The sequence below is a fragment of the Myodes glareolus genome, chromosome 6, assembly GCF_982192425.1.
Source record: "Myodes glareolus chromosome 6, mMyoGla1.1, whole genome shotgun sequence".
NCBI classification, from domain to species: Eukaryota; Metazoa; Chordata; class Mammalia; order Rodentia; family Cricetidae; genus Myodes; species Myodes glareolus.
In genome coordinates this window covers 1,136,530-1,156,329 of record NC_142031.1, presented here as the reverse complement: position 1 = coordinate 1,156,329, position 19,800 = coordinate 1,136,530, and the positions used below count along the sequence as shown (strand labels likewise).

General features: G+C 47.8%; 1 protein-coding gene and 1 pseudogene across 2 annotated transcripts in view; one reads left to right on the top strand and one right to left on the bottom strand.

Annotated features, from left to right (window-relative positions):
* The first annotated feature begins 5,055 nt into the window (after window positions 1-5,055).
* The window catches only part of Slc35e2b (solute carrier family 35 member E2B), a 29,649-nt gene continuing 14,904 nt past the window's right edge, over window positions 5,056-19,800 (top strand). Inside the window, exons 1-4 of one of the 2 annotated variants that reach the window (XM_048416965.3) lie at window positions 5,056-5,394; window positions 16,716-17,133; window positions 17,483-17,618; window positions 18,311-18,438. In XM_048416965.3, the coding sequence (XP_048272922.1) occupies window positions 16,875-17,133; window positions 17,483-17,618; window positions 18,311-18,438 (523 nt within the window). In that variant the 5' untranslated portion in view covers window positions 5,056-5,394; window positions 16,716-16,874. Of the gene's footprint in view, window positions 5,395-16,715; window positions 17,194-17,482; window positions 17,619-18,310; window positions 18,439-19,800 lie in introns of both variants that reach the window. The other variant, XM_048416955.3, reaches the window with a different exon arrangement.
* LOC125388698 (surfeit locus protein 6 pseudogene) lies at window positions 7,482-8,565 on the bottom strand (annotated as a pseudogene).

Below are 19,800 nucleotides of genomic sequence, written 5' to 3'. Positions count from 1 at the left end.
TACCTAGTCTAGGTCGGGGGTAGCCAGGCAGATCTCTGCCAGCCCTTAGCGGCCTGTATACTGTGGGCATGGTCACACCAGTCTATTGCCTGTGTGTCAAGAGCTTGTTCAGTGCTGCAAAAGGAATATGACCACTGGTGTAACTGCTTCCATGCAGCCCTGACCCTGCCTAGGTCCCGGCACAGTTCTCAGGACAAACAGCTGAACAAAGGGTCAGCCAGTGGCCCTTATCCTCTCACCTTGTAGGCCAGCCCAGGCCCCCAGTGGTCATTACCTGCTCTGTTAAGGCCCACTTTGACAGGGTCAAGACTCAAAGGTTTACTGTTGGTTAGAGCCACATACCTTTTGCCTCCCTACCTCACCGCCCTGAGCACTGACCCTGAAGGTGTTAGGCACAGATTTAATCAGAAGGGCTCAGGAAGCCATTGACAGCAAGAATGGCTGTTGTTTGCTAGAACACACTGGGTACCTGGAGCCTCACCTTTTGAAGGGAAGGTTCCTGGTCCCAGCATTCCTGAAACTGCTCACTGTGTGATAACCCCACATTACCCAGGACCCAGAACTTGGTCTCCTTGTCCAGAGCCTGCATCCCTTTCATGACCTAAAGCATACTTTGAGGCTAGAAGTCAGACTCACCACTTCCCCAAGACTGAGCCAGAGGGGTGGCTCACGAGGAGTGCTAAGAGACCTGCTCCCAGGGTTATCCACACTCCTGGCAATGGCTGTTGACATTGGACCCTTAACTTTCTTGTTGCTTTGGAGCCTGTCCTGGAACTAGCTCTTGTAGACCAGGCCGAACTCACAGAGATCCACCTGCCTCTGCCTCTGCACCACTACTGCCCAGACCTTTCTAATTTTCTGACTTTGCTTGGTCACAATACCAGGGTAGTGAGGAGCATTGGAGTGTTAGATTGTACTCAATTCTGAGCCCAAATGAGAACAGACCCAAGCTGATTCCATCACCCACTCTCCCTGAGGGCTGCTTCATTGATCAGGTCTTACCCCTTGGAACTGCCTGCTTCCTATTACTCCAAAGGTCAACAGTCTGGCCTCCTAGAACAGTATCTGAGGCACAGCCTCATTTCTTTCCTGCTATCTTCCCCAAGAGCAATCCTGCCACCTCTGTGTAGAAGGAAGATGGCAAGATACCAGAGGTCAAACCAAAATGATAATGATAGATAAGAACTGGTGATTGTGGGAAAGCCAAGTAAGTCAATGCCTGAGCTGGCTGGAAGAGGAGTGCTTACCTAACGTCCATCCAGAACCGTGTAAACCAGAAATGGTGTCCCAAACCTGTAATCCTAGCACTTAAGAGGTTTGGGAAGGAAAATCAGTAATTCAAGGTCATCCTTAGCTACTTAACACATATAGATAAACACTCTACTCTGAGCTACTTTCTCAGAAACAGGAGGTCACTAAGTTTCCCAGATTTGCCTTGAACTCACTCTGTGGTTCTGGCAAGCCTTAAACTTGTGATCCTCCTGCCTCAGCCACCCAGGAAGCTAGGATTATGGTCCTAGGTCACCAAGCCCAGGTAAAGAAATTTAACTTAAAACCATTAAGGTCTTCTTTGTAGTCAAATTCTTGAAGAGGTATATAACAGACTTTTTTTTTTTTTTAAAGATAAGAATCTACGTCTAGTTGCATTCAAGCCTTGGCAGATTTCAAGATCTGTGAAGTTGTCTGTAAACTAAGTTTAGGCAACATAGTTTAGATGCCCTCCAAATAAAGTTCTGGGGTCTCTGTGTCAGTAAAGAATCGTTTCACTTCCTCCTTTCACTTTCTTAAGCTTTTCAGATATAATCTCATTATTTTTGATTATGTGTACATATATATGGGGTATGTATATTAGTGTTCAGGTGCCTGAGTCATCTCTTCAGCACCTATCCATTTATTTATAATTTGTGTGTGTGTGAATTAGGGGTCAGTTGTTTGCTTCCTGTCTTGTCAGTTCCAGCGATGAAGCTCAGGCTGTCAGGCGTGGCAATGTCTACCCGCTGAGCCACCTCACCAACTACTACTCAACCACATTTTTGTTTGGTTGGTTTTGTTTTTTCAAGACAGGGTTCTTTGTGTAATAGTTCTGGCTGTCCTGGAACTCGCTCTGTAGATGATGCTGGCTTTGAACTCAGAAAGATCTGCTTGCCTCTGTGTCCCGAGTGCTAGGATTAAAGGTATGTGCCACCACTGCCTAGCTGTTTACCACTTTTTTTAAAACTCCCCTTCTCCTCTTCCCCCCTCCCAATCCACTCTTCCTCCATTTGTGTTCAGAAAAAGGCAGGCCTACCATGAATATCAATGCCTGAGCTGGCTGGGAGAGGAGTGCTTACCTAATGTCCATCCCCAGAACCGTGTAAACCAGAAATGGTGTCCCAAACCTGTAATGGCATATCAAGTTGTAGTAAAATTTAGTACCTCCTCATGCATTAAGACTGAGCCAGGTGGTGGTGTATGCCTTTAATCTCTGTGAGTGGAAGGACAGCCTGGTCTACAAAGCAAGCTCCAGAGCTGACTCCGTAACTACTGAACAACCCTATCTTAAAAAAAAAAAAAAAAGACTGTGCAAAGCAACCCAGTATGAGGATGAGGAAGCCCAAGGTACACAAATACATATATTTGTAACATATATGCAGAGGGCCTACGTCAGTCCATGCAGGCTCCTGGGTGTCTCTCACTTTTTCTTCTTTTTTTTTTTTAAAAGAAAGGCAAGTTTTTGCTATGTAGCCATAGCTAGTGTAGAACTGGGATCCTTCTGTTTTTTGAGTTCTGGGGTTGGGATTACAAGTGTGTGCCACCTCAACCACTACACATTTTGGCCTCTTCATTTTTATTTATTTAAGATAGAATCTCTATGTAGCCCTGGATACCCTGGAACTTACCCTGTAGATCAGCCCTGCCTCCAGTGGTGGGGTAGCTACCAGGAAGATGCCTTGGATATGGGTTTAAGCCAATAGAATTAGCTGGCTGGCTACTACATGGGTGTTCTGGATCCCAGTGTAGCACTGAGCCTATCTCGGGGTGAGATTTTTAAGCACAAAAACCATATTCTGCACTGACATACTTCAGTTAACGGAAACAGTCCGCCAGAGGTGGAACTACAGAACCCAAAAAGCAAGGTTCGTCCATTTAAGAGTTTCCCAGAACTATGGACTGATGGATTAGGTCTTTATTTTGTTTTGGCAGGTGGTGCTATTCATTTGCTGAGATTTGTGTACTAATGGTGCTTCCCTCATGGAGTCAACTGTGTGCTGAGTTCTGGGGCCTGTTAAGGTTTGGGGCTCTGCTATAGCGCTGAGATTAAAGGTGTGCACCACCATGCCCAGCCCTTAGCCTTCTTGTTGCAGAGATGAGATTATACCTGTTACTCCATGCTTCTGTTACAATTCTATTCCTGTGAAGACATGCCATGTGAAATTACCTGGAACGAGTGAGAAGGAAACACGGAACACACAACAAACCTGTGTAGGAGTTTATTAGATGGGGCGTGTACAGGCTTGGGGAAGTCAGGGGGGGGGGCTGAAGAGATGGCCCTCCAGCTTTTAAGGGCTGCCTAGCACATGTGCACGAGGGGACTGCGTGGTTACATCATATGCAGCAGCTGCATCATACGTAGATGATGCAACCATGCTGCACGTGGATCACGCGGGGTCCTTTACAATTCCCGGGCCATTAGGCACTTCTACTAGAGGGCTTGCCCGCACATGCATGGTCCTGGAACCCAGAAGTGTCAGACATGTTGTGTGGCTGAATCATTACACCGTAACCAAGGAAAGTTATCAAAGGAAGCATTTAATTAGGGGCTTACTTATGCCAATTTGTACTACAGAATTTAAATGAAGCAGTGTCCTTATCAATGATGACTAAAAATATCTTCAACTCTAAAAAATGCTGAAGATTCTCTATGTCCTGCAGTATCAAATACTCAGTTCAGTGAATTAAAGAAGCATGCCTTCTCATTCATAAGCCAGTTTGCTTTCGCTCTTTAGTAAGTGGTAAAATTGCATGCATATCAAAGAACTGGATTTTGTTTGCTGAGACAGGGTCTCACTACATAGCCCAGGTTCTCCTGGAATTCGCTAAGTAGACCAGTCTGGTCTCTCTGCTTCTCAACAAAGAACTGTTTTAGGCCGGGTGGTGGCGGCACACTTGGGAGGCAGAGGTTCGAGGCCCGCCTGCTCCACAAGAGCTGGTTCCAGGACAGAACTGTTACACAGAGAAACCCTGTCTCGGAAAATTTTTTTGTTTGTTTTAAGATAAATTTCAGGTTGATTATCAGTAAATGTATGACTTGCATATGGAAAGGGTTTTCCAGTGGAAAAGGTTTAAGAAGCTCCATTTTAACTCATTCTGAGTGAGATTTGAAGGAGAAACCTTACTGACTACCAAACAACCAAGAAAAAAAAATGAAGGTTTGATAAAAAGCGAAGTTTTACGGGCAGATCTCCAGTTATGGAGAGCCTCAATCTACGCACCTTCCATGCGTAGCAGCGGAAGGCTCTGGCAGCCAGTGGCTGGCCACAAGGGGCGCTCAAACGCCGAGCCAGCTTCCTCCGGCTCCACCCAGGGCCTCGTCGCTATGGTCCCGGCCCGCCCCACAGCCCGTGACTGCAACCGAGACGCAGGGAGTCCGGTGCGTGCGTGGTGCGTGTGTCCGTCAGTGAGCGCTTCTGTTTTCGCTGAGTTTGTTTCCTAGCCAAATTGTATTTTAGGCTGGACTTGCAGATCGGTACCCTGTGCCTCCGCAGCCTTGCGACTCGACCCCTACGGTCTCGGTCTCGGTGGAACGTTCCGGGATGGTCCAAAGATACGGGGGCGGGGTGGCATTTGCTCTTCCGTTCCGCATCACCGGAACGTGCCAACGGGAGGCCACACGGTCGCGCTGCAAACGGAAAAGACCCCCCCCCACACACTACACACGCGCGTGCGTGGTTTGCGGCAGAACGTGACAGAAGGCGCCGACATGTGTGTGTGCAAGTGCCCCGGCTCGGGTCTGGAATGTACCAAGGCGTCCCTCAGGAGGCTCGCCCGGACCCGCTTCCGTCATGGCGACTTCCTGTGCGTCACATCCGGTTCCATTCCACGCCCGTGCGTCCCAACTTCAAGCTCGCTGCGCCCTGCCCGCGGGCCGCCAGGGGGTGTGTAGCCCTCAGCCTTGACCGCGAACCCGGCTCTCCTCTGCGTGAAGCTGCTCGGCCCCGAGTGGGCGGCGTCGGGGAGCCTAGCTGCATCGTCCGTGTGCGTAGGCGGACGGCGCGCGGTCAACTCCGGTGCACCCTGCAGATCTGAGCCCCACGGAGGACGAGCATCACCTCGCCCTGGAGTCAGCCTGGGTCAAACTAGGGACCGTTGGCACCGGGAGCCTGGGTGGCGGACTTCGCAGGGCTGGACGCACAGGTAGGGTGGGCACTGGGGTGGGCACCGGCGGGATCGCGGGCGGGCTGTAGCCGCAGCAGGCGTTGGGAAGGAGGCGCCGCCCGAATGGCAAGTGCAGGCACCCTGTCATCTGCCTGCCTCTACTGCCCCTGGCTCCGGAAGCGTGTTATTTCGTGCTGTAAATGGGCGACGCCGCCAGGTCCCGAGCTACAACTTTATTTTAGCGAGCTAGCGGTTTGTTTTTTTTTTTTTCTCAACTGGTACTTTCCCGGCATAAAACAGTTTGACTGTAACACTGATGGTTTGAATCCATGAGGCGTTCAAAAGAATAAAACAAAAAGCAAAACACCTCGATCTAGAGGTGGGTTCCTTGTTCAGTGTTTTGTTGTTTCATTAAGTGAGGAGTTAGGAAGGCTTTTTAAGTGATTCTTTTCCTGTGTAGACAGATTAGAAGATTGGAAGACAGAGAACTAAAGGACCGGTCTGCCACATGCAGCTTTGTGGCTGGTAATGTGGATGTACCTTTAATCTGCGCACACCACATAAATGGTCCTGAAAGTACCCATTCCTCAAAAGCCACCATAGCTGCAATGTGTTGCTTTAGTCAGGGGTAACCGCTCTCCCTCAGTACAAATTCTTCACTACTGACTGGCCTGATGCAGTGCCGGTGTTAGAAGCAAGATGGGGTGGACAGAATGTGAGTGCCCATTGCTAGGTTATTTCCCCGAGGTAAACTCGCAGACATGCATGATATAGGGTTGATGTGTTTCCTCTAAATCACCGCTGACCAATCCAGATGTCCTGGCCAGGTAGTTGAGAACATCCCAAGTCCTCTGTTCCATCTGCTCCTGTTCTTCCTTTCCTTGTTCTCCAGTTTGCGATGGGCTTTGAGCGTGCTAGGCTAGCCTTCTACCAGTGAACCTCATGTATGTGTGAGAACACATGTGCCATAACATGTGGAGATAGATTGGCAGGAGGTCGCTTTACTCCCTGAGCTATCCCTTCAGCCAAAAATGGACATTCTTTTGGGAGGGAGGGGATGTTTATTTCGTGTTAATATCCAGGTAACAGTGGATGACCAAGAGAAGTCAGGGCAAGAACCTAGAGGCAGAACTAAAGCAAAACCCATGGAGGAACATCGCTTACTGGTTTGCTCCGCATGGCCAGCTTTCTTATCTAACCCAGTGTAGTAAAAGGAGCAGTGGGCCACTTCCGCCGCCCAGCTCCCGCCGCCTCGCTAGCTTATACCCCCCCAAATAACAACACACAAATTGTATTCATTTAAAACTGGCCCATTGGTTTTAGCCTCTTATTGGCTAACTCTCACATCTTGATTTAACCCATTTTTAATAATCTATGTGTCACCACGAGCTCGTGGCTTACCAGGAAAGATTCAGCATGTCTGACCTGGCAGCTTCAACCCAGGACCACGAGCCCAGAGGTGGCACTGCCCACAATGAACTGGGCCCTGCCACATCATTCACTGGTACAGAAAGTGGACCACAGACTTGCCCACAGGCCAGGCCAGTGAGGTTTTCTTCTCAGTTGAGAACTCTAACTTACGTTAAACTGACCACTGCTTCCCAAGCCTCTGACACCAACTGGCTCACAGGAGGCCATGTTACCCAAGGCCCATCCTGTGGATCCCAGAAAGACTCTGGGTTTTGTAGCTCTGGCCCAGAGATAGATCTAACTGGATCAGATTCCCCCAAGAACTCCTATGGGCTCTCGTCTGTTGCCAGGGACTTGTGAGCACAGAAGCAGTAGTCAAGGCCTTTTTGTTCCCATGGGTTGGAAGAGGTCAGGTGGGCACCTCCACCTCAACTTCTACTACCCTGATTCTGGAGCCTTCAGAAACATGAATACACATACAGACAGAGACGTGGGCGCTCACACACACACCCTCACAAGACTTGGACACAGATCCTCTTCATCCCTCCCAGGGACTGGAACACTGTCCTACTTAAGGATGATGGCCAGACATCCTCTTGGCACATGACTGGAGCCTTCACTATGACTGTGTGGTGCAAGAACATGTCAGTCTCACATAGGAGACCCACAGTCTGTCACCTAGGTGTCTGGCCAGGAATGTGTCAGCTGCAAGCTGCTCAGGAGAGACCTGCTCGCTCCAGGTCACGTGGTGGCTTCTGGCCCTTCTTGCGGGCCTTTCGCAGCCGCTGCTCGGCCTTCATGACCGCCAGGTTCTGGCGCCGCTCATCCTGATGCTGCTGCGTCTTCTCTACCACGTGCTCTGAGCGCTTTTCCCACCGCTTCTCCCCTCCGCTTGCCCTTCAAGGCTTCCCGCAGCAGGTGCTCATTGTCACGGATCTTCACACCCTCAGCCTTGTACTGCAAGTTAGTCCACTTCATCTTGGCCTCCAGTTCTTGGACCTTGCCTGCATCCTGGTCTCACAGCTTCTCCAGCCGGCCCTGCCGTGCCTGCACACAGCAGCTGCCTGTAGTTCCTGCCTGTCAGTGGTGTCAGGCTTCCTTTCACCTTCTGCCACTTCTCCTTCTGCTGGGGCTTGCTGGCTGGCTCCTCTTCAGTCGTTTCCACTTATTAAAGATAAGCCCTGACTCCTGCAGCTCCTTGCAGGCCACATCTGGGATGCCTCGGCTAGCTCCTCCTTGTTCTCTGCCTTTGCAGCCTTCTCCTTTGCTCGAAGCTCCTTCCACTTCCTTTTCTTCCGTTCCCTCTCCTGTTTCCTCCACTGTCTTTTCTCTAGAGTGGCAGCAGACAGCTCCTTGGTGCTACCCTGGTCCCGGGCAGCCGCTCTCGCAGGAAATCCAGTGCAAAGACAGAATCAGGTGCTGTGACTTGGCCATCTTCAGGGGACTCCAGGGAGCTGGAGTTCTTGGGTTTCTTAGTCCTAGAAGAGGTAGGAGTCGTCTTCCCTGGGGGCTTAGTCTTGTGCTCTGTAGCCTTCTGTTCCTGTTCCCAAGATTTCTTTGTGTTTTTTTCCTTTTCTTTTTTGGGGGCCCGGCAGCTTCCAAGTGTTTTGTTCTGACAGCCCACTTGCTCCCCTGCCGCTCGGGGCCAGGCTGTGCGCAGATCTTCTTGGCCCAGTCCTGCAGATATGCACCCTTGGCTTGCAGGGAGACCATGGTTGGGGGCCACACTCGGAGGTTCTGCGGTCTTCTTCTCCGCCGGAAGCACCATGAGCGTAGGCCAAAAATAGACATTCTTAACCTGAGATTCATGGAACTAGAAAATGGAAAAAGTAAACATTGAATGGTGTAAAAATGGTATCTTGAACCGGGCATGGTGGAGTGTCTGTGATTCCAGCATTCTGGAGACTGATACAAGAGAACTGACACATTCAGGGCCACTCTGGGCTCCCATACAAGATCCTGTCTAAAAAAATAATTGGTAATCTCACTAGATTACCAATTGCCTGCTAATCCCAGGCAAGCAACTGTTGGTTCTTGTAGCTTTGACGTTATGTCTTTGCTGTTGATCTAGAGCACTGTGTGGCTTGTTTTCCTTTGAGCTCTGTATGCACATCTTTGACAGCCTAGAGTAAAAGCTCACAGCTCAGGTCCTGTCAGCAAGGGAGTCTTTTTGTTTGTTTGGAACAGACAGGACTTCTCTGTACAGCCCTGGCTGTCCTGACACGCACTCTGTAGCCCAGGATGGCCTCAAACTCAGAGGTCTGCCTGCCTCAGACTCATGAGTGCTGGGTTGAAAGGTGTGTGCCTCCACTGCCTACCCAGCAGGAGAGTCTCAATAATCAGGGGAAGGGAAGTTACATCTTGGTTTTTATCTGTTCCTAGAAGTACGTTTAATCTGAGAGGGTCATGGTGACTCAGACTTTACAGCCAGTGATAGATAGGGTAGGGTGGCTCGTTCTACATACCTCAAGATCAAGTTGAGCAGCTGTAACTGTCTCCCAGGCCCACGTAGGTAAAATCAGTTGCCAGTTCTTACGCAAGCAGCTTGTTGCCAGATCTCTGCTGACCTTAGCTTTTTGCAGGCCAAAGTCTTTCTTATCTTTATAGTTGTCGTGGATTGTGGGTTGGGAAGGCAGAACTGGACCAGGACTGGGAGAGTCAGACTCTGCCAGTCTAGAGCTATCCTTGGTTGATCTGTAGAGTCAGACTCTGCCCTCAAAGGTCTTTTCTACTTCTCCAGGAGCTTGTCCATGAGGTGTTATAGTAACCAACAAATAATCTTTGATATTTTAAAATTTTTATTTTATATGTATGAATGTTTGCTTTCTGTGTTTCTCAACCCTGTGTATGTCTGTTGCCCTCTGAGACAAGAGGGCATTGGATCCCCTGAAACTGGAGTTTCAGATGGTTATATGCCACAGTGTGGGTACTGGGAAGCAAACCTGGGTCCTCTAGAAGATCAGCCAGAGCTCTTAACCGCTGAGCCATTTCTCCAACTCCAAATGATCCCTTTAATTCAGCGCTGTGTGGGAGCGGTGAACCGGGCGGTAACCAGAGTGCTGCCTGCATCTGTTAAGTGTCCTTACTTCTGAATCTGGTGTCTAGAGTCTGAGTTTCTCTGTGTAATGGCCGTGGCTGTCCTGGTACTGACAAACAGGATTATTCTTGGTGCTCAGTGTTGTTAAGAGCCCTTCCAGTCCTCAACTTGACATAGGTAATGCTCAGAAGTTGCTTCTCTTAATATCATCGTGTGATGACTTTTATTTTCTAGAATGTATGTAGGTGTTTTGCCTGCATTTATGTCTGTGTACTGCTTGAGTGCGTGGTACCCACAGGGGCTAGAAGAGAGTACTGAATCCCCTGGAACTAGAGTTACAGATGGCCGCGAGCTGCCGTGTGGTTGCTAGGAACTGAGCCTGGGTCTTCTGGATGAACAGGCAATATTCTTACCTGCTGAACCATCTCTTTGGCCCTAACGATTTCTTTCTCTTTTTTTTTTCTTTTTCTTTTTTTTTTTTTAATGGTATTGTGAGTTGAACCTTTGGCCTCATGTATGCTAAACAAGTATTCTATTCTGTCACTAAGCTATATACTTTTTATTTTTAGACAAAGTCTCACTCAGTTGCCTATGTTAGTCTTGAACTTGCTTTGTAGCCCAAGCAGACCTTGAATGTGTGATTCTCCTGGATAACTGGGATTGTAGGCCCTGACCAAGCCTGGCCCTTCTGGAACTTTTATTCTTATTGCTTTCCCCATATCTGGTAACGTTTCATTAGTCTTTTACTCTGTCTTTGAGCTGCATTCTAGGTCGTTAACAGAGCTTTTTCTGCCCTAATAGAATACCTTTTTCTTTTTATGGCTGTATTATTTTTTAAATTAATTATTAATTTTTGAGACAGGGTTTGGCCACACAGCCCTGCTATCTTGGAACTCACCATCTAGAACAGGCTAGCCTTGAACTCACAGAGCTCTGTCTCCATCTACCTCCTAGGTGGTAGGATTGAAGGTGTGTTGTAGTTGGATTTTTCTCTGTCCCCACCTGCTCCCTAATAATGACACAGCCTTCTTAATTATGAAAGCTCAACTGATAGCTTAGGCTTGCTTCTAACTAGTTCTTGTAACTTAAATTAACCCATGTTTATTAATTTACGTGCTGCCACATGGCTCATGACTTGTTACCTCTTCCTCTGCATCTGGCTGATGACTTCATCTTTGTCCCAGTGTTTTCACTGCCCCCAAAATCCTGCCTAGTGTTGGCCATTTAGCGTTTTATTAAAACAATTCCCGTGGAATATCTCCATACAGTGTAAAGGAATGTTCCACAACAGTGCATAACTACCATGGCTGAAACTTTTTCTTTATTATCTTTAAGTTACATAGAGTTATGTGTCTTAATTACTTTTCTATTGCTGTAATGATACACATGACCAAGGCAAGTTGTAAAAGTAAAAAACCTTTTTTTGGCTTGTTTAAAATTTCAGAGGGTGAGTTCCTTACATCCTGGGGAGCATGACTGCAGGCAGACAGTCATGGTACTATAACAGTCTCTAAGAGCTTACATGCTAAGATAGCAACCACAAGGCACAAAGAGTGGGTGTGTACATGCACTAACTGGAATGGTGTGGACTTTTGAACCTCAAATCTTCCCCCGGGACACACTTCCTCCTATAAGGCCAAACCTCCTAATCCTTTCCAAACAGTTCTACCAACTGGGGACCAAGCATTTTTTTTATAGTCTATTTAACTTTATTTAACTTTATTTTATATGCATTGGTGTGAAGGTGTCAGATCCCCTGCAACTGGATCTTCAGACTGCCATGTGGGTACTGGGAATTGAACCCGGGTCCTTTGGAAGAGCAGTCAGTGCTCTTAACCACTGAGCCATCTCTTCAGCCCTGAGACCAAGTATTCTTAAATATATGAGCTGGTGGGGGTTTTCATTCAAACAGCCTCACTCCACTCCCTGGCACCAAGAAGTTTACAACCTTATCACAATGCAAAATGCATTCAGACCAACTTCAAGAGTCCCCACAGTCTTTCAGTCAAGACTTTTTAATTTCTTTTTTTAAAAATTTATTTATTTATTTATTTATTATGTATACAATTTTCTGTCTGTGTGTATGCCTGCAGGCCAGAAGAGGGCACCAGACCTCATTACAGATGGTTGTGAGCCACCATGTGGTTGCTGGGAATTGAACTCAGGACCTTTGGAAGAGCAGGCAATGCTCTTAACCACTGAGCCATCTCTCCAGCCCGACTTTTTAATTTCTTGAGACAAGGTTTCTCTGTGTAAACAACCATGCTGTCCTGGAACTTGATTTGTAGACCAGGCTGGCCGCAAGCTCACAAAATCCACCTTCTTAACTGCAATCCCCTTTAAAGTGAAAATCAAATTATATACTTCCAACATAAAATGACACAGAATGTACATTACTATTCCAAAAGGGAGGAAGGGGGACACAGTGAAGAAATCCTGGACCAAAACAAAAACTAGCATGGTAAGCTCCAAAACCTGTTGATCTGTGTCTGATGTCAAAAGACTTAGATGACTCTTATGCTTGTTACTAACTTGCTCTTACAACTGAACCCATATTTCTTATCTATATACTACCTCTTGGCTTGGTACCTTTTTTCAGAGCTTCTAGTTCATATCGCTTTTCTTTGAATCTCCTGGTGACTCCGGCTTTCTTCTTCCCAGCCTTCTCTCTTCCCCGAAAATCCTGCCTAGCTATTGGCCAGTCAACTATTTATTAACCGGTGAAGGCCCCGTAGTGGTGGCGCACGCCTTTAATCCCAGCACTCGAGAGGCAGAAGCAGGCAGATCTCTGTGAGTTCGGGGCCACCTTGGTCTGCAAAGTGAGTTCCAGGAAGAACATGTGCCCTGAAAAGAGCAAGAGAGCATCACAGTTGTCTCACTCTAAGGAATCTGCAGTTATGCAAGAAAATTAAATAAGAAACTGCCTTATTCCAGGTCCACAGAGATAAGTGGGATTTCAAAAGCCAAGCATGGGGTATAGGTCTGAACCTGCATTTTCTCTCCTTCATGCCTAGCTACTCAGGTTTCAGTCTCTGTGGGTTCTGTTCAAACCTGGAAACCCACCCCCAAGCCTGACAAACCCACTTTGATCCCTTAGCCCTACATATGAGAAGCTGAGAACCAACTCCTTTGACCTCCACAGACAGGCTATGCACATCTGAACCCACCCCTACTCACAAAAACCATGTAAACAAATGTAATTTTAAAAATTAGGAATGCTGCTCCCTGGTGGAGACCTTGGGTTTATGTTGGCCAAGGCCTATGGGGTTTCTGTGCCCTATGCTGGCCTTCCTTGTAGTGCCTGGTCAGGTGGGCAGAGTGGGTGGTTTGTCAAAATGCCAGCCGTCACAAGGACTGTGTGCTAGGGAAGGGGTGGGAGAGTTGAAACAGGTCGCTACACTTCCCAGGCTGGCCTGAAACTTGGGCTTCCTGCCATCTCCTCCTGGTGCTGGGGTTACAGACTTGCACCTCATTCCTGCTGACCCTGACTCTTGGAAGGCCATGTGTGGAGTCTGTTTGCATTTGCACTGTCAGAATGTTCTCTGATCAGTGGAGTGAACAAAATCCACCCGTGTCGCTGTGGGAGTGGCTTCCCTCTGGTTTCTTGCTTGGCTGCCCTTGAATCATCAAAGAGCATGAAACATGATCTGAAACTTGAACTTTCCTTTGAGGTTCTCTTACTTTACTGCTGGAGATATCGGGCCTCTTCTTCCTCTCTGTTGCTTATAGACCCTGGGCCTTCATTTGAATCCACAGTTGGTGGTAGGAATTTCTACTGCTTGGTTCAGTCAGAAATGCTTAACATGGGGAAGATTAGACTATTCCTGGGACATGGGCTGTGGCAACACGCACGCTGGGGGTGCAGACGTTTCAGGGTGTTAGTTCCCTGAGTGAAGAGAGAAACGGGAGGAACTGTGTGAGCAGGAAAACAGATCCTGGCTGGAGGATCTCAGACAAGAGCAGCAGAAATGGGAGTGTACAGGAAAAAACTGTGTGGACAGGAAAATAGACCCTGGCTGGAGGATCTCAGACAAGAGCAGCAGAAATGGGGGTATAGCATCTGTACCGTGTCTTATAATGGTGAGCATATGCACATGCTGTGATGGGTGTCTGTTCCTGGGGGCACCCAGCAGAAACACTTGAAGAGGTTGAGTGGATATTCTGAGTCGGTTAGTAGAGGATGCATGCGCCATTTTATAAATAGGGAGATTCTGTATGGTAATGACTGTGGGAATGACTTGCTGTGGCAATGAGTTTGTTTAAAATTATTTTTTTCCTTAAGTTATTGTTACAGAAAGTTTCTAGTTCCATGAATGGCCTTAACCAAGCTTGAGTGGTGAAGGCTGGGATGTTGGGCTTTGTAGGGTCTCTAGGCCCATAGATACTGCCTCCTAGGGCTCTCAGTGGGCACACTGCCTCACCAGAGGACAAGGACCAGGTACCTGGATGTTGTGAATTCCTGATAAGAGCCGAGTGACTGCTGGGAGAGCGGTGGTTGAGCAAGGGTGAGCACACATTTGAGCTCAATCTTTGTTTTGTAATATTTGTAGCCGCTTGCATTATCTGTCAGTGCAGCCGCTTGCATTATCTGTCAGTGCTGAGAGCACAGGACTTCCCTCATCCCTGTGTTTGCTGACCTGATGGATGTGTGTTGAGTGTCATTACACACACCTTTAAAATTACACTTTACTTACTGTGTAGGTGTTGGTGGTGAACTGTGTGTGGTGGTGTGGGCACAGAGGTCAGAAGACAAGTTCAGTAGTTGTTTCTCTGCTCCGCTGCGGAGGGTCCCAGGATAGGCGGTACCCGATGAGCCATCGTGCTGGTCTGTTGACTGTCACTCTTGCCCTACAGATGAGGACAGTGTTGGAAGCGCAGTGGTGGCTAAGGAATTTATATGCTGTGTTTGGAGGAGTGTCCCCTGGAGAGGAACTGTTGAGAGTCTTCATGTTATGGATCTGACAGGGAAAGTGGAGCCATCAACAAGGTGGTAGATGAATGCTGGAGCTTTAGGCTCCAGTATAAGTGTACGTTATAGGGCACTAGCATAGAACAAAATCTGGCTACCAAAAAGTCTGTTTGAGGGATGATTGGGGTCTGTCTGAGGGATGATTGGGGACCCTGGATGTCCCCAGGTGTAGACTTTACTCCAACACCTTGGCAGTGACTTTTGTTTCTGAACTTTTTCTTCCAGATAGTAAAATGGCCACTCTACTTTCAGTCTGACTGCTCTCCTGGGCAGGAAAGGGAGATGGTGGAGTATGAATTCTCTTTCCATCCTAGCACAGGGCCTGGCCAGTCCTGGAGCCTAGGATGTTCAGCTACCAGTAAGTTGTCACTAGAGCCAAACTGTGACATTGCCAGTGGTGAGGACGAAGAAAACAGCATTCAGTAGAGGTCTGGCGTAACAGAACCCAGAGGGCTGGAGGACGGGCTCTGCACTGGGTTCAAGACAGGGCTGCAGACTCTCCCAGTTGAGTATGGCACCCTCTATACTACAGATAGCAAAGTTCATAGGGTGAGCACACAGAGGCAGGAAGTGTGTACATCCTTCACTATACATACAGAATATTTGACATGAGTCAGGCACATGCAAACATGGAAGTATCAATAAGGGTCCTAGTGAGGTGGAAACCATGGTATCCAGAAGGACATGGAGCTGGATGCTAATACCTGCAGTGTGCCTCAGAAAGAGGGATGGGGTGGAGAGACACTTGCAGAAGTCCTAACTTTGACTCTCATCACCTGTATGGTGGCTCACAACCCTCTGTAACAGAGATCTGCCTGCCTTTGCCTCCCAAGTGCTGGGATTAAAGGTGTGCACCACCACCCAGCGGTGGTGTTTCAGTTTTCGTTGTTTGTTTTTATTGTTTGAGTGCTGAGGCTCAAACCTCAGGCCTTGTGAATGGTGGGTAAGCACTCCACCAAAGACCTGCATCCCAGTTCTGATGAGATTAAGCAGGTCAAAGACGAGACCCTGCTCAAAGCCAGAACTAGGGGAATACCAACCTCCCCAGGAGGACGGGATGGGATAGCTCTGCTTGAAACTTTAAGAGTGGTAGACATCTCATTGTAGACACTGTAGCATGGGTCTGAATGTCCTCGGGCCAAGCTTTGATGACTTTGACTAGTGTTTGTCTGGAAAGTTGCATGAACTTGTCCTGGGCCCTTGGAAAACCTTAAACCAGGACAACAGGTAGAGGTGCTGTCTGACATATTCATCCATCCACCAAGGAAAAAATGGGCCTAGGTAGCCACGGTCTATGGATAATGAATCAGTAGAGACCGTAAAGGATATGAAAGAGGAATTAAAAGACCAAAATGAGAACAGGCCAATTTGAAACAGAAACAAATAGGACTTTGATGAATTAAAAACTCAATGTGGTGAGTCAGCCTTATAGAAACTCTGGATAAAGTACCCAGGGTATCTGTGGAAGGTGTGGACAAACAGCCAGGCCTGAAAAGTTAAGGAAGAACTGTGAGCACCTTCTGTTCCTGGGTGTTTCCTGGTGTCTCAGGGCTGACCTGATGCAGACTGTCATTAGAGACCAGGGGCAAAAGGAACTCCAGGTCTGGGTTGAGCTGAGCCAATCACGGAAGAATCAGCCTGGCAAGAGTAAGAGGACGCCTCAGCCTGGCACCTCCCAAGGTCCTTCTACAGCAGAATAAGCAAAAAACAGAGTCTTTGGAAGACAAGAGAGGAAACAGAGACAGGAGGGCCCTGTCAGCTTGTGGAACAGCTAGCTCAGCAGTGGACCACAAACAAGGTACCAGTCAGGCCCAAGGTTGCTCTCTGACCTCCACGTGTGTCTTCCCTTAAACACACTCAGGTGCACGCATGCATCATAGACAGGTTACTAAAGAATATGAGATACCCAAAGTTAGTAATGCGACTTCTTTTCTAACGTTTCAGCCTTTGCGTCCTCACTTTGCTGGAAACAGACATGTTGGGGTCCACGTTCATGCAGACCAGGACCGCTGCCTGCTCCTCCAGCTGCGTCCCTCTGCTGGGGCAGTCACTTTGATCCATGTGGTCCATCCTTGAGGTTCACTTCCCACAAGACCCCTCAGCATGTCATCAGCAAAATCCCAAGCACCAGAGGAGGCAGTGCCTGGCTGCGAAGGGCAGCTGAAAGGAAAGTCACTTCTCACCTGGGGCCCCCTTTTTGGTCACCGGAGTGAGAAGATTGTCTTTACCAAAGGTGATGGAAGTCCAGAGGAGAGCCTGCTCACCGTCACCATCACGGAGACCACTGTCATTGAGTCGGACTTGGGTGTGTGGAGCTCAAGGGCTCTCATCTACCTCACGCTGTGGTTCTTCTTCAGCTTTTGTACGTTGTTCCTCAACAAGTACATCCTGTCGCTGCTAGAGGGAGAGCCCAGCATGCTAGGTAATGCTGCCTGCTGGATATGCTCTCCTGTTGTAGAGGGAGAGCCCAGCACGTTAGGTAATGCTGCCTGCCCGGTATGCTCTCCTGTTGTAGAGGGAGAGCCCAGCACGTTAGGTAATGCTGCCTGCCCAGTATGCTCTCCTGTTGGAGCTGATGCTGAGTGGCCAGAGGCCATCAGGAGGGAAGGAAAGGCTAAGGGGCTTACTCGGATGTGTCCTGGAGTGAAGGGTGATGTCTGTGCTCACGTGGGAAAAGACTGTTCTCAATGCGCCCCATGCTCCCTCCACAGGTGCTGTGCAGATGCTGTCTACGACATTAATTGGATGCATTAAAATATTTGTTCCTTGCTGTTTATATCAACACAAAACCCGGCTCTCTTACCCACCCAATTTCATCATGACCATGCTCTTTGTGGGCCTCATGAGGTAAAATATGCTGTTTCTTTAGATATAAAACACCTACCTCTCCGATCCGAGTGTGTTGGTGAACGCCTTTGATCCCAGCACTTAGGAGTCAGGGGCAGGTGGGTCTCTGAGTTTGAGGCCAACCTGGTCTACAAAGAGAGCCCAGGATAGCCAGAGATGCAGAGAAACCCCATCTTGAAAAACAAAAAATATCTTTCTAGTTAGTAAGTGTGAAAACCCTATTTGAGGTCTTGGCAATTAGTGTGTCTGAGTGTGTGTTTAGGGCACAGGATACAATTATAGGGCTATCCATCAGGTAGGTTTCAGTTGTGTGGCCCTTGATGCCACATTCATTCTCTGAGTCTTTTATAAGGCAGCCTTAAAAAGTAATTCAGTGCACAGCTTTGATCCCAGCACTTGGGAGGCAGAGGCAGGTGGATATCTGAATTTGACCAGTCTGGTCTACATAGTGAGTTCCAGGACAGCCAGAGCTACATAGTGAGACTCTGTCTCAAATAAAAATTTTTTAAAAAGGTAACTCAGTAGTGGTTGGAAGGTGTTTGCCATCCTGGAGTGCAAAAGGGTTGCCCTCACCTGGGGCTCAGCCTACTTGTTGGGAAGAGGGCTCGGATGTGCCCACAGTCGTGACTGAGCACTTGGAGTCTGTTTTATAGCAGATGTCCCTTCTCATGTTGCTGTTTTCTTGTTTTAAGATTTGCAACGGTGGTTTTGGGGCTGGTCAGCCTGAAGAATGTGGCAGTGTCCTTTGCTGAGACTGTGAAGAGCTCGGCTCCCATTTTCACTGTGATCATGTCTCGAATGATTCTGGGGGAGTACACAGGTAGGGGCCCTCCTGGTCCTGCCCTTCGGCCTGGGCTGGGCCTCAGCACCTTTTTATATATATTGTCACCTACTGCCCATTACGTGCTGGGTGTTCAGCTTTCCAGAGTTTCTCGGCAGAGAGCAAACCTAGGACCCACCAATGCTGGGACCACTTGTTCTCACTTCATGGAAAATTCTCTTGGCATCCTTTGAGCAGATGCTTCATCAAGCTTGCTAAATGCTGGACCTGTTCTTGTGGGAGGATGAGAGGGTCAGAGGAGGATTGAACCTCATGGCTTCCAGCTGGCCGGAAACTGGAAGATGAATGTCAGGCATATATATCCAAGTACTGATCCTTGATCCAAAAGCAATAAGGCAATGCCCACATACATAAGGACTCCCTTTTTAATGAACTTGTCCAGGGTGCATTGTGACTCTTTTGATTTTTTTTGGAGACAGTGTTTCTCTGTGTAGCCCTGGAACTAGCTCTGTAGACCAGGATGTCCTTGAACTCAGAGATTCACCTGCCTCTGCCTCCCAAGTGCTGGGATCAAAGGTGTACACCACCATTGCCCAGCTTGCTTTGTGGTAACTGTTTCTCCATCTTCCCCAAGGCTTAGGGAGTCAGATTTATTTTAATACTGTATATTATATAGGTATAGCAAGTAGTACATACCTCTAATTCTAGTACTTGAAAGGCAGAGGCAGGTGGATCCCTGTGGTTCGAGGCTAGCCTGGTCTACATAGTTCTAGGATAGCTAGAGCTACTTAGACCCTGTTATAAAACAAAATAAAAAACAAATAAAATAGGATTATTTCAAATGATTCTAATACAGGACGATTTGACTTAAGATGATGAACAAGCTTCAAGCAATCATTCACTTGTCGAGAACAATTAGAAAATATTCTCGAAATTTATCAAAAGGAATTTGTTAGAGAGGCATTGGAGAAGGCTGAGGTACTAGTTTTTTGTTTGTTTTTTCAAGACAGGATTTTTCTGTGTAGCCCTGACTGTTCTGGAACTCTGTAGACTAGCCTGGCCTCGAACTCAGAGATTAGGTTTTAAAGGAGTCTCGGTTTGCCAAGAGAAGTACTCTGGTTATGTGTCACCATTTCCCAAAGAAGTGTTTGATCATTGTGTGGTAGCTGAGAATCTTGGTGGCCTAGGATGGAAGTCAGACCCAAAGAACAGTCTGAAAAATGCCAGACTTAGAGCTAGGATTCCGACTCTTGAAGCCCAAATTGGACAAAGGCGTTGGCTGTGCCACAGCTGCCCAGAAACAAACGCAGGTAGTAACATATATCTAGTTCTCTCTGGAATTTTATACATGTTGTGCACCATTTAAATGAAAATTACCAAAGAGACAGAGGGTAAAGCTAG